This window comes from Notechis scutatus, chromosome 2 (genome assembly GCF_049901735.1).
Source record: "Notechis scutatus isolate UNSWTSFEM ecotype Mainland chromosome 2, rNotScu1.2, whole genome shotgun sequence".
Classification (NCBI taxonomy): domain Eukaryota; kingdom Metazoa; phylum Chordata; class Lepidosauria; order Squamata; family Elapidae; genus Notechis; species Notechis scutatus.
Genome location: NC_142010.1, coordinates 110,693,806 through 110,707,926, shown reverse-complemented (window position 1 = coordinate 110,707,926; position 14,121 = coordinate 110,693,806). Strand labels below are relative to the sequence as shown.

General features: G+C 40.6%; 2 protein-coding genes across 10 annotated transcripts in view; both read right to left on the bottom strand.

The window, feature by feature from the left end:
• FBF1 (Fas binding factor 1) overlaps window positions 1-7,477 on the bottom strand; it is a 42,002-nt gene extending 34,525 nt beyond the window's left edge. For 2 of the 7 annotated variants that reach the window (XM_087955771.1, XM_087955774.1), the window contains exons 1-3: window positions 6,888-7,213; window positions 4,799-4,904; window positions 2,105-2,132 (exon numbers count right to left, since the gene is read on the bottom strand). In XM_087955771.1, the coding sequence (XP_087811897.1) occupies window positions 2,105-2,132; window positions 4,799-4,801 (31 nt within the window). In that variant the 5' untranslated portion in view covers window positions 4,802-4,904; window positions 6,888-7,213. Of the gene's footprint in view, window positions 1-2,104; window positions 2,133-4,798; window positions 4,905-6,634 lie in introns of all 7 variants that reach the window. The other 5 variants (XM_026667492.2, XM_087955773.1, XM_087955770.1 and 2 more) reach the window with 5 other exon arrangements.
• Window positions 7,478-8,068: 591 nt separating this feature from the next.
• Window positions 8,069-14,121, bottom strand: part of ACOX1 (acyl-CoA oxidase 1) — a 28,822-nt gene continuing 22,769 nt past the window's right edge. For all 3 annotated transcript variants that reach the window (XM_087955767.1, XM_026667494.2, XM_026667493.2), the window contains 5 exons: window positions 13,779-13,958; window positions 12,109-12,214; window positions 11,870-12,013; window positions 10,918-11,124; window positions 8,069-9,526 (listed from right to left, as the gene is read on the bottom strand). In XM_087955767.1, coding sequence (XP_087811893.1) covers window positions 9,476-9,526; window positions 10,918-11,124; window positions 11,870-12,013; window positions 12,109-12,214; window positions 13,779-13,958 — 688 coding nt within the window. In that variant the 3' untranslated portion in view covers window positions 8,069-9,475. The remainder of the gene's footprint in view (window positions 9,527-10,917; window positions 11,125-11,869; window positions 12,014-12,108; window positions 12,215-13,778; window positions 13,959-14,121) is intronic.

The following is a 14,121-nucleotide window of genomic DNA, read 5'->3' as shown; positions in this document are numbered from 1 at the left end:
TCCTTCTTGCTATGGCTGACAAAGAGAACACTGGTGGGACTAGAACTCGCAACAGCCTGGTGCTTTAATCACTACACCAAACTAGCTCACCTGTAATTACACAAGACTTGTCAAATCAAAACATGGCAGAATGAGCACTTTGCCAGAGATGGAAGTAACAAGAGAGCAATTTGACTGCCCCACATCCTTCAAAGTCTCTTCTGAAGATCCTAGATCACTGGTGTCAAATTCGCCGTGTCATGTTGCTGTCACATGACGTTTCGTGACATTTTCCTCATTTGTGGAGCTGGGGTGAGCCTGCGTGTAATGCATCCAGCCAGCGGGCCACCAGTTTGACATCCCTGTCTTAGGTTCTCTTCCAAGCACAAGTGCTACAAATTGATGGCATCATTTTCTGATATTCTGAGGTACAAAACATTTGAACATTGTCGTACAAGTCCTAAATTTACCGTATTTGCCGACGTATAAGACGACTTTTTTGCCCTAAAAAACATGCCTCCAAGTGGGGGGGTCGTCTTATACGCCGGTAAATACATTGTCACTCGGTGCAAGAGCGACGGGGCGGAGCTCCGCAACTTGCGAAGCCCCTTCAAGCCCAGCCGGAGTCTCTCTTCCTCCTCCTCCCACCCACCCACCCACCCTCCGCCCGGCTCGGGCGCTGCGGAGGCCAATCTGGAGGTGGGGTGGGGGTGGAGCGGGAGGGTCTCTGGCGGGCCGCTTCGCCCAGCCAGCCCCGAGCCGCGTAATGGCCCAGGGAGTGGGGGAGAAGGTGGTGGGGTGGACTGTGGCGCCCTCCTTCTGGGCAGCGGGCGGGGCGGCAATTTGCTCCTCCCGCTTCTCCCTCCCTCTTTGAAAGACTGGGAGGGCTGTGCTTGGGGCGGGGGGATGTCCTCAGGAAGTTCCTGATGGGACCCCGCTGGGCAGGGCCACCCAGCTCCCGAGCTGCTTTCCAGGGTCCCCTTGGGAAGAAAAGGGTCCGGTGGGCGGTGGAAGAAGGCGAGCGCCCTCCTCCCGCCCCCTGTCCCGTCCCGTCCCTCCTCTTGTCCCCTCCTCCCCTCCCGCTTAAGAGAGAAAGATCTGCCTCCCCTGCACCGAGCTTCCACCCGGCGCCGCGTCTCCCGGCCAGCGCGCGCTTGCGACTTGGGAACCGGCCAAGCGACTTTAAAACCGAGCGGAGGCCAGAGATAGCCGGAATTACCCTCCACACCACACACACACACACACACAGAGAGAGAGAGAGAGAGAGAGAGTGAGTGAGTTGGCAGCTGTCCATCCCCCACTCTTGGAGTCCCGATGGCACGCACGCGGGGGCTGTCACAAAGAAAGGGAGAGGAATTGAGTGCCAGCCTGAGAAAGGCGAAGCTGCCTCTCTAAAGCATTTTGGTGGCTTTGTAAGTTTGGGGGAAAGGGGTTGGGGGTGTCAATCAAGAATTATATCCAGAATACCCCAAGTGTTACAACTTACAGTATTTGCCGGCGTATGAGATGACTTTTTTGCCTTGAAAAGCATGCCTCCAAGTGGGGGGGTCGTCTTATACGGCGAGTATATAACAAAAACTATATTTTGAGTGGAAATGTTGGGGGCTCGTCTTATACGCCCAGTCGTCTTATACGCCGGCAAATACGGTAGTATGATTTAGTTAAAAAAACAACCAAAGGAATCCCACAGTTTTCCCCATCTATCTCTGCTCATAAGCATTATATGGCCCTGCCTACTCTGGCTTTCATTTCTCAAAAATGAGTTCGTGCAGCCTTCCCTTTTGGATCACCTTTGATCTTAATGATAACTAGAAGAATTTAATTAAACACATCAATTAAAATACTGCTAAGAAAAAAAAACTTTGCATGTTTTATTAGTCTATTACACAGTTCACCAGGATGATGGTGCTATTTTTTTATTATGTAACTATTATTGAGAAATGCCTGCCTTTCATCCAGGTAACCAAATTGATCTTCCTGGGAGGCACAGGAATAGGAACTTCAAAGCTGCTCTTGATACAATATCTTGAAACTGGCTTCCAATGACATTGCAGGATCCATTGGAGCAACCTGTGAGGCTAATACTTAGTGGATCCCAAGAAAGTAGAAACACAAATGCACTTACTTCTTAAACTTTTCTTAAGTTTTGTTGCCTAAAGAAAAAAAAAAAGGATAAATATTTGGTTAGAAAAATGAAAGCATAGAGGGCAAATTGTCAAACCTGGATTAAATTCAGAAGTAAACAGATAAAAGAATGAACAATTACAAACCTTTGGTTTTCTCTCTTATAAACCTTGAACTGACTTATACTTCAAGGTAAATTTGTATTTAATCCAGATAAGTTTACCCAAATATAAATTAATTTTATTTATTCTAATGTGAATTAAAATGTGAACATTTTACCCTGAAAAACAATGCAATATACAATTCTGCTGATGAAAGTACTTTCATCCTGGTACTTTTCAAACACCTCAGACACTCTTCTGCCTAATTCCCAAAGGTCTTGGAATTATCAGACTTGATAGCCAAGGCATCTGGAGGTTGCCCAATTGGACAAAGGCTACTTCCGATATTATTCTGTTGCTTCCAACTTTTCATGACCAAATAGAGAATCTATACTTTAAAATTTTGCCTAGATTTGTCAGCATTTCTTCCAAGAAGCAGGCTCCTGTTTCATGGAGACAGTCACCACCCCTGTAGATTCTTGAACCCAGGAAGATAATGTATGTTATTGCTTTGGCTAGCTTTTTCAGCAGTTTGCATTAAGTTAGTACAAGCAATTGGCAGATTTGTAGGAGTTATTTTTAATGCCAAGCTTTCACTTTTAACAACAGATTTCTTAAGTCTTCCTCACTTACAGCTACCAAAATGATATTGTTAGCATGTCTGAAGCTTAGTCTTTCTTCTACTTTCCAACGTTTGTTTCTTCTAGCATCAGTGAACAATTTTCATAAGATAAATCCAATCAAATGTGGAGTTCCACATTCCATCTTTTGCTGCAAAGGTATGTGACAAAGATCTTGGGGGATGAGGGGAAGAGATGCTACCTGGGAAATGATCAGATAAGATAATTTCTTCTTCTGACCATTAAGCCCACGGGGACTCCTCCCTTTTGTCTACTCATTTTCTAGGCAACATCTCTCTCCTTTGCCCCTCAAGGTCATTGTCATGTACCATTACGATTGTTAACAAGATAGCTAACAAAGTAAATGATTATCTTGATTCAGGTGGAACTCTAGGCCACACAAATACTGTGATCCTTGCAATGGATAAACAGGAGAATGGTGGCTAGATTGCAAGATATTGCTGGAGGGAAGACAAGACTACAGTGAATTTGATTTCAAAACAATTAAGAACTGATGCAATCTCAGGGATAGGTTTGTTGAATATATTTTCCACAGATTTCATCCTGGATTTATGTCTTGACTTACTGTATTCTAAGGCAGAGGTCTCCAACCTTGGCAACTTTAAGATTTGTGGACTTCAATTCCAGAATTCCTCAGCCAGCAAAGCTGGCTGAGGAATTCTGGGATTGAAGTCCACAAGTCTTAAAGTTGCCAAGGTTGGAGACCTCTGCTCTAAGGGCATTGGGGAACAGAGGACAGAGTGGTTATTAGTTATATTGGTTTAAAAAACTGATATGAACAATTTCACTGAAGTATTCATGAGCCTCAGTTGCTCATGAATTGGGTTGAGTAAGGATTTTGAGTAAGTATTTGAGTCTGGGTTGTGTAAGGATTTTATGAGAAGAGAGTTAGAATGAAGAAGTGAAGATGCAGGATGAACTCCAAGTATGATACCTCTTCATTAGACCCTTTCTGTGAACATGAGGTCACCTCCTTCTTAATGGACAATAAAAGAGCCACCAACAATTGTTGAATTTGAAATCTTATCAATTCTAACAAACATAGTCTAGTACGATATGGTATAGTCCAATAACCTCTGGGAAAGTTTGTGTTACCGAATTTGCCCTAAAAAGACATGCTTGGAGAAATGGTTGGAGTTCTTGTTTTCTTGATAGTTAAATTGGCTGAAAGTAGGCCATTCTACATTACAGGTAGTCCTCACTTAACAATAGTAATTTGTACTGGGGATACTAAGTGATGCAGTCACATTACATAAGGGCTGTCAAACTTCTGGCCCACAGGCTGGATGCGTCACATGCTGTCCGCGCCCAGTTTAGTGAAGGGGAAAAAAGTCCCAATACATCACATGATGGCGCCGTCATGTGAGTTTGACACCCCTGCATTACATCATGCTTTATTTCTAAAATGCAACGTGCCTGCATCATTTAACATAGGCAGTCTCTCTGCCATCATGAAGTGAGGATCCTGAATGGTTCAGCAAGGATCTCCTTGCAACTTCCTGCCAGATTCCAACAAGCAAAGTCAATAGGGAAGCCAATAGGTAGATTCAGGCATCTTGCAAGCAGGCTGGCAAGTGCCAAGTGGAAGGGGTGTGCAGATAATTGTAGTGGTGCATGTGATCAATTTTGGGCTTAGGGATAGCTGCTGCTAGGCAGAAGAGACTTGCCACAGTGACTTGCAGCCTTTCCTGCCAGCTTCCCCATTGACTTTGCTTGGGGAAAGGTCACAAATAGTGATCATGTGACTGAAGGGCACTGCAGCCAAGTTCTCATTATCACAATCATGTGATCGTGGGGGTACTTGAGAGCCAGAACTTTGAGGAGTGATTGTAAGTACCATTTGTTCAGTGCTGTTGCAATTCTGAACAGTCACTGAAGGAGTAGCTGCTAAGCAAGGACGACCTGTATGCCTATGATCCAACAGAATCAGTTGAACAGTATAATCATTCTTACCATTTCATGGTCTCCAATTGCATTGCTGTATCTCTTGCAAGTGATTTTCTCAAGTTTTCTTCATGTATAGACATACATTAATCAGCAGTTTCTCCAGCCTTTCTCACTTACAATGCAAAATAAAAATATAATTTATTAGGATTTTTAAAGAATCCTAGCTGACATTTATAATCTTATAGCAGCATTTTAATCTTGAATCAGGCCCTATGTATTTGTTAGACACACTGATCTATTAAACAGCTGACCACATTATAGCCTAGTAAATGGTGAGGTGTCACTGTGATTGTATAACACCGTGAATAATACAAGAGCTTTGACTTTTGCAAATGCTGGCTCCCTGTTCTCTTGTGGGTAGAGGCACAAAGGGCAATGAACAAATGATTACAGGGTTTAAATACACTTCCAAACTCCAGAGGTATTTCCGGAAGGCCCAGTTTTCAGACTCCCGAGGCTGCAGAGGCTTCTTTTGAGCTTCTGGGAGGGCGAAAACGGTCTCAAACGAGCTGAAAATCAGTTGGGAGACACGCACAGTGCAGGTAAGGGGGCAGGGCGGGGATGTTGCGTGCGAATGTGCAGGGGGGCGCATTACATTGTGGGGGCCAACACGAGCGCGCACACGCGCTTTCAGCACACCACAACAAAAAGGTTCACCATCACTGGACTAGGGTCCAAAATTTGGGGCTCCCCAAATTCCTATCATCTAGTCCAGGGGTATCAAACTCATGTCATCACAATGTCATCGTGTGATGTATTAGGACTTTTTCCCTCTTCATTAAAATGGGCAGGGGCGGGACCAGCACATGACGCATCCGGCCCATGGGCCGCGAGTTTGACACCCTTGATCTAGTCCAACATACCAGAGCAAAGAATGTTTCCTTAGCTAATATACTACACAATTTCTTTCTAATGGCATGTGACTAATATCAGATCAACAGGTTGCCTCTGATACTTATTACATCCTGATAGTTTGTCTCAATTTTTCATAATTAGTGTCTTCCAAGTGTGTGGGACCTCAGTTTTTACAATCATTCAGCCACTTAGTGACTCCAGTTTGAGGAAGGTTAATCTACAGTTATGAACAAAACAAGCCACTGAAACTGAGATAGAGTTGATAGAAATGGGTGGCCTTGTTTTCATTCTCTGAAGGTGGAGTTGGGAGAAGGAATTTTTCCTAAATATAAGATTCTCTTACACTATTATTATTTCATTAAATTTATACGTTGCTTCAGAGACTCTGGGCAATTATATTATGTAAAACTCTTTAATTCACATACATCTAGAGACAAGTCTCTTCAGGAATCTGCTACCAAACTTAGAGATCCCAAGGGCTAGGCTAGAAAGTCAAGACATAACTGGGCATATCTCATCCTAATTGTCTACAAGGATGTGTCAAACACCAGGTTGATTTTTTCAAGACAATTATCTGTAACCTAGTAACCCTCTATACACACACACATATATATGTTTTCTTTAGTTTTCACGGGTTTTCACATGTATGGTACTCAGCTTTGTTTGGGTATTTTCCCACCTCATTATAGTTGTGCTTTTAAAGTTGTAGCAACTTTAAAGAGATTCTGCCGAAACGTTGCTACAACTTTAAAAGTACAACTATAATGAGGTGGGAAAATACCTGAACAAAGCTGAATACCATATATATGTGTGTGTGTGTGTGTGTGTGTGTGTATGTATATGTATGTACACACACATATATATATATATACACACACATACACACATACACACACACACACAGGGAGAGAGAGAACTATACACAATTCACTGTAGCTGTACATACCCAACATCCTAACTAGTGGCTTACTAAATGAATCCAATTACCTGCATTTGCACAAAGCATTGAAATGTAAACAGGATTCACGCAATTGCATCCTAACCAACCACATTGTTGATTAGCAGGTTGTGTAGCAGGCTGTGTATTTCGATCCTTTCATGCTAATTTAAGTTTGTCCTAGTTGCGTCTCCACTCAAGATGCCGGAAGCCACAATATGTACCGAATCAAGCCGTTGTGATCCACTTTAATGACGGTTGTAGCTCGCTTGCCTTCTACCTACAGCCTTCACCGTTACTTACTGGAACACAACTCGGTTACCATAGAAGCCAAGGAGCAGCACTCGCTGCAGACACTTTCCCCGCAAAGAGAAGAATCGATCTTCTAGTCCTCGGGTTAAGGAGCCGCTTAGAGCCTCTGAGACACCCTCTCGCCCTCCGCCCCCGTTTGCCAGCCACCGTCTTCCGTGTTCTCCTTTGAAAAGGGACCTAACACCCGTCTCCCCAATGACCGTCTACTTATCAAACCACGGACTCGCTTGCTCTTCCCCCACAACCGCTGCAGAGCGTTTTAGGAAATGCAGATTGACTGACTCCCGCCTAACTCGGCCCGTGTGCTCACCGGCACTGACGAAACAGGAAATACCGGGCTTCTCCCCGGGGATTATGGACGGAACTGGAGGTGTCGGGTTGTCGCGCCATGGCGCTTCTGGAGAAGGAAAGCGATTACCTAAATTTTGCGAGTTTGAATCCTTCCTGCATAATCCGGTTTTCCTTCTCGCTACCCAATTTATAACGTTGCTAAATTGCTATTGTACTTAATTGGAGCAGGATCGGGTTTCAGAAGGGCCCGCGAAGACTGGTGATCCAGGGCAAAAACACTCCTCTGCTACGCCTTTTTTTTTTCCCCACAAGGAGTGGCGGAGAATGACGCTGGCGCTTAACGCGCCCTGGCCCTTTGCAGAGATTCTTGCAAATTATCCCAAATGCCATTAACCCCTTCAAAAGAAAAAGCTAAGACAACAGAACCAGAATTTTCTTTCTTCCACCCTCTAATGTTGCCCAGTTTGCTGAATTTCCGTAGCACTACGTGAAGCTGGTGGTGGCACTGTCATCTTGCCTTCTGTGAACATCGTGTGTGTCATATCTGCCCAAGATCCATTGCTTCATTCTCTCACCCTTCCCAAACTAGAAAGCCTCATGCTGCTTTCTCTTCTTGCAACTTCTATTTCTAGGATCTTTCACCCTCCCTCCCCCCTCCCAGGGAAAAATTCCTCCACTTAAAAATTATTTTTTTAAAATCATGTCCTCAGTTTTGCCTGTCCTTTTTGCAGGGTTGTTTCTGACAAGCCATTTTTCCTGTGACCTTTAACCTCATGAAAATTACACACCAAAAACTATTAGTAGGAATGAGCAGGTGGCTTGTCGAACACTCCGAAAAGTATATTTTACTGTTTGAAAATTAGTTTAAGTACACCACATGCTCTGCACAAGATGTCAAATAGTCTTTTATTGCAGTTTTTCATTTCCAGTCAGCATTGTACACAGAAATCCAGTTATGTTAAGTACAGCTATATTAGATACATCAATAGTTAGCACATTACAATTATAGTTTTTTGTTTCAGTTGTAATTTTTTTTCTTGCTCAAAGTTTGCAGTATAAGAGCACTTTTAGCTCTTGAACAGGGATATATATGTCAACTCTTCAATGTTATGAAATTCCTTGGTTTGTGATCCAAGTCTTGATTTATTACTGAAGCTGAATCCAACTGCTGCAATTTTGTCATGGTAATTTCACACAATAAAATTTTACACAATGCTAAAATGTTAGCCTGCTAACAGTAATCTAGAGCTGAGGTCCTTTAATGTGGTAATGTATTCTCTGCAGCCTTCTGAGAGCCAGACTGTGTAGGTTGATGGGTCTACCAGTCTGGACCTTCTTCTCATCGATGATTATACGGGGCAAAAATCCATGTTCCACCGTTTTAAAAAATTGAGCATTTCAGGGGGGAAAATGTCTACAATTAAAACCAGACATAGGAATACTCTATAGTTTGTGTGGAGTAAAGGTTTTTCCTACCCAATGACTTTGCAAGTTGGAAATGGTGACATTGTTTCTATCAAATAGGACTCCTGACACTTTCCCATTCAATTTTCCTGAACACCCAGAGGACAAGGCAACACTTTTAAAAAGGAAAAAAAAAACTGCTTGAGAGAGATCTTGCCTGTGTGCTATAGGCAGTTTTATGGGAAATGTAATATAGAATGCTTGCATGCCATTTGGAATGCCGAAAGTGAAATTGTACACAAACATTAAGAATGATACTAGGACAGATTGCACCCATAAGGCAAAGAATCATCCATTCCTGAAACACCAAACAGTTACATACATACACACATAAAGTATGTGCAAGGTCCCTGAAGCCCAGTTCCTGACAAGGCTGAAAATCTTACAGTAGTTAAGTGCAGGAGGGCTTTGACAACAACTGCCTTTTAAGGTGGCATTAATGCTAAAAAAAATGTGCAAGACCATTTTTAAAGGAGCTCCTGGAGAAGTTGCTTCTACTCAATAACTGCTTTCTAGAACTACTTAGTAGTGAAAAATCTGCTATAGATAACACAGCTTCTGCAGATGCTTGAAAGGCTTACAGATTGACCCTTTTATACTAATCTATAAAGCTTTTTCGACTCATTAAAAAGGATAGTTTCTCAACATAATTAAAATTGCATTTTTTATCACTGTGTTTCCTTGCTCTAATTCATTCAATTTTTTTTTTTAAAAAAGACTACAATTACTACCCTATGGCTATGTGGATTTGCCAAGCGCTTCAGATGTTCATAGGGCAAATTATATTATTTCAAGAAAGGACATTCAAAACCAAACAAATGTTATCACAGTTTAGCCTGCAATGGCTTCAGGTGTTTGTGGAAAGATTCATGGACCTAGAGGGGGCAGAAAAAAAGAGGGCATTAATTTTAAAGACATACCATACCTCGCTTCTTACTAGGACAATACATTTCCCAATAAGCGCATACTGGACTGCTGCTTTAGTGATTTCAGCTATACATGTACAATTGCCATTAATAACACCATATCTAGTGAAAAATAATAGCATCAAATCAATTTCTACTAAGAGAGTAAGAAAAATGTCCAGCAGTCTCTAGTATTTTGCCAGAAAAAGTAGATTAATAGTACCTTCCCTATCCAGATAGCTTTAGTTGCTATAAGTATCTCCATAATCAGAGAAAATTATACAAGTATTCAAGAATTATATAAAATGAGCTGTTTTCATTATTAGCAAAAAAACACAGCAATTTTTATTGACCATTGTAGGACAATCAGTTTATGAAGTTGTAGATCAGTATAATCACATGTTCTCTAACTGTTCTTTGCCATTATTTTCAATATGGCAGTCCTGGCTTCTGTAAACTAATTCCCCATTAGATCTAAATAAGTTAAAATAGGAATTCCTCCTAAGGAAAGAACACAATCATAATGCTGTATATTTCTGTAATTTGACAAAATAATAGGTTAAGAATCTGCAGATGATCATTTTTTATACATCTGCAGGTTCATAAACTATATTTGTGAACTGATTTTTAGATTGTACATTTTTAAAATATTAGTTAATGATCACCTTTTATTGCTACAGGTAGTCCTTGATTTACAACAGCAATTGAGACTGGGATTTCTGGTGTTAAACAATACAACTACATTGTTCAGAAATGGCAAATTCCTGTGGTCCTGTTATTGTGGTTAACCAAATTTCATGGTTGTTAGGCAAGACAACTTCCCACAGCTAAGTCTAGGTGGAAACCAGCAAGAAGTTGCAAGTCGCAGATAGCTTACAAACAACCTGGCAGGCAAGCAAGTGGATGCTGCTGGGTGGAGAAGAGTGCGAGGGAGGAGGGACAAGGCTTGGAAAAGATGCAAGAAGTGCATGCATCAGTGTCAGGGGAGAAGTAGTGAGGCTCAGATAAGATGTGTGGGAGCGGCCAATGTGGAGACAGAGAAGCTGAAGGAAATTATATGAGTGGGGAGACTTACCCCAGTGACTTGCAACCTCCCCTGCTGGCTTCCCCATTGATTTTCTGAGGAAGCTGGCAGGGAAGGTTGGTGATCATGGGATCATGGGATATTGCAACTGGTTGTAAATGCAAGATGGCTACCAAGAGGGTCCTTGGATGGCTGGAACTCTGAGGACAAGTCATCACCACCATTTATTCAGCACCTTTGTAACTTCAGACTGTAGCTGACTGAATGATCATAGAGTGAGGACTTCCTCTATGTCTTAAGAGCCTTTAGTATCTGGTTGACAAAAGCAATTACTTACCTGTGTTTTATTTAGTGGTGATTTCTTTGACCACTCAAACATATTTTCATATATGTTACCATCATACCGGCCAAGCACAGATCTAAGCACAGAATCACAGAAATCAAAGGAATCCACCAGAGCTACTGCATTAGGACGGATAAGAGCCAAGAGTTCTTTTATATGCATGTTCACTTGAATTAGGTGGGCCTCTGTCAAAATGCCTCCCTGAAGCAAAAATGAAAAAATTCAAAACAGTCAGAGCTCTACTTCTCTAAGTGCTTGTCAATCGTTACAGGGAGAATTAATAAAAAAGCCGATCTTTTAGCTATGTAAACAAATCTGATCTGAACTTTAATTCTAAACAAGCAATTAAGATTGCAATTGAGTATTGCCTATATTAAACAAAAATGGCATTGCTTTTCTGAAAAATAAAATTACTGTTATGGTTAATGTTCATCCATTCCAATTTTCATTTACCTAACTTTTTAGGTCCTTGGTATGATCTCACATAAAATACCTTCCTGTTCCCAATTTTAAGAAGATCTAGATTTAGCAAAGCATCAGTGATATCACTGTGACATCTTTGGCAGCTGACCTGTGAGCTTTGGTAAGAAATGGTAAGAATTCAACCATTTACAGTTTTCATACCATTTTCATTTAATTTTGGAGGGCTGAAAATGTCATTTCAGCACAATATTTTCAATGTAGACATTGCAATTCCCAAGGGCAAAATACGACTTACATGTTCATTTGCATTCCATAAACAATTGCTTTGTATGGCAAAGATGTACTCCAAATCCAACAAGGGTGTCTTTGTTTTATCTGTGATAATCTAACCTTGCCTTCATTATCAAATTATATCATCACAAGATTGCTCACTTTTTTCCCTCCAGGTCTGATTAATTTATATCTGAGCTACATTCTCTGTCTAACAGAACCATTCAGCTCAAAGTAGAAATTATTTACCCACCTGTAGAAAGTCTCCAGAGTTCTTTATAATCCCACATAGAGCATATAGTAAACACAAATTGTTAATGACAGCATGAACAGCTGGGTCACCAATTTCTGAAAGCTTCGCTGTAAATAGTTTGACCACCACATAGTGACAGTGTGCCTGAAAAAGTTAGATGGCAGATTGAAGTGACTTCAAGTGTTGTAAAAATGAATAACTATCCAAGAGTATCTATCATATTCTGAGGTGCTACTGACCTCAGATGCTCGTACTAGATCAATGGAAGTCCGGTTCCAAGCATCTTCTTTGCTTTTCCGACGGTTCAGTTCAGCCTGTAAATTTTTTGCTGCAAACTCAACCATCCTGTATCATAGAAAAATACAAGCACAATTTATTATACATGGAATGGAGGCCATAAGTAACAGTCAACTAGTGACATCTGAAAATTGATATGGCAGTGATAGCCATAGCCTCAAATGTCTGATGGCTTACAAAGCCAAGGATTTAAAATCCAAACTCAATCCAGCTTTTACTCCTAGTGAACTTTGGCCTTTATTCCTAGTCTGTAAAATGAACAATAATAATTCCCATTCTCTCACAAAGCTGTCAATGCAGATTTTGCCCCATATTTCAAATATCATTAAATGGAAGACAGTCTCATTCTTTTGGCCTAAATATTATTTTTAATATTGCTCTCTGTTGATCATAATGAATGAAACCAAGGCCTTTGAAGTGTTAGTAATAATAACAGTGACAGTTGTTCTGGTTTTATTTTAGTTGCTGCTTTCTAATGTGTCCTATTTTAATAGTAACAACATTTCAAACATCACTGCATGAAAAGTTATTTATTCCTTCTATTAGTCATAGGCTGAGAATTCAGGGTAATATGCTGTTGTTATTAATAATTTTATTAAGCTTATCAAGCTATAAAATACAAAGGAAAATGAAAATAATGGGAAATGGAGGCGGCAAAAGGGAAGAGAAAGAAGTGTTGGATAAGGTTGGGAAAAGAAACGTGTTGATTTCTGACTTTTTTTTACCATAGTAGAATAAAACAGTAACATTACAGTCTCAACATTTTACTTTTACGTACTTAATATGCACTAGCCATTTCTACAACAAATTTATCTCGATCAGTAAAATCCAAAGTCAAAGGGTGATATAATGTTAATATAATTTGTGCTACAACTTGATTGAACATAATAATACTTTCCCCCTTTGCAATTTTAGCTATATCTCAGTTCACAATAGGGAAGCCATTGCATTTGACCTTGGTCAAAAGTGACCCCAGGATATAACTGTACAGAAGCAGTTTCAGTACCATTGCTCTGAAACAAAGCAGGAATGCTAGAATCTATTAGATAGCATTGCCCCCCCTTTTAAGGAGACTATGAAAAAGGGATTTGATTCTTATTTTCTGGGTCAGTAGTACTGTTTTTAAATTTATTTTCAGGGGTACTATCCCTTGATCAATTTTTGAAATAACCTATCTTCCAAATCATGCTATTCTAAACAAATCTTTCTTTACAGTGTTCCATCTCCTGCAGGCCCCATTTCAAACTGTTCCATAAAAGATTAATTACTGAGCAGTCTGGCATTTCATTCATATTTAAGACTAACTACCTTCTGCCCTGCCCTCTTCTCAAACCTGCAATGTCCTGGGTGATTCTGCTCTAGCAACATATAGTTGCTACATCCCGATACATCTTTCTGGTAGTTGTCAATTAGTAGCTTGCATTTGTCAGTTAGAGCTGGGTCCATTACTTGAACCAGCAACTGCCCAATCCCACCCAGATCAAATCAGACGGATATGAAATTGTTAGAATGAAGTAACCAAGAAAGCAACTTGCTTAATAAAAATGAGAGAGACAAGATGAACAGTTCGAAATTACGCTGAGAAATTTCATAACATTTTATATTGACCTACCTTGAAGCTCTCAATTTATATGCCTCCACCAAACTGGAAGGGTTGTTGATATGCAGAGTTGTGGGTCTAGCAGCCACATGCTGGGGCTGAATATGCTGTCCTGATAGGTCATTCAGGTAAGACATGATGCCACTAACTAACTGTCCAGAACTAACTTGGGTATAACTTTTGACAAGGAATCTAAATGCAAAGCAAAATTATTTCAATGTTATATGATGCTCATAATAATAATAATTTTTATCAACAGTCGCACTATAATTAAAAAAAAATCTTATGGGATAAAATTATGAAGGTAGAAAAGAGGTCAATAATTAACATAGCTTATGTCAAGTTAGACTAGAAA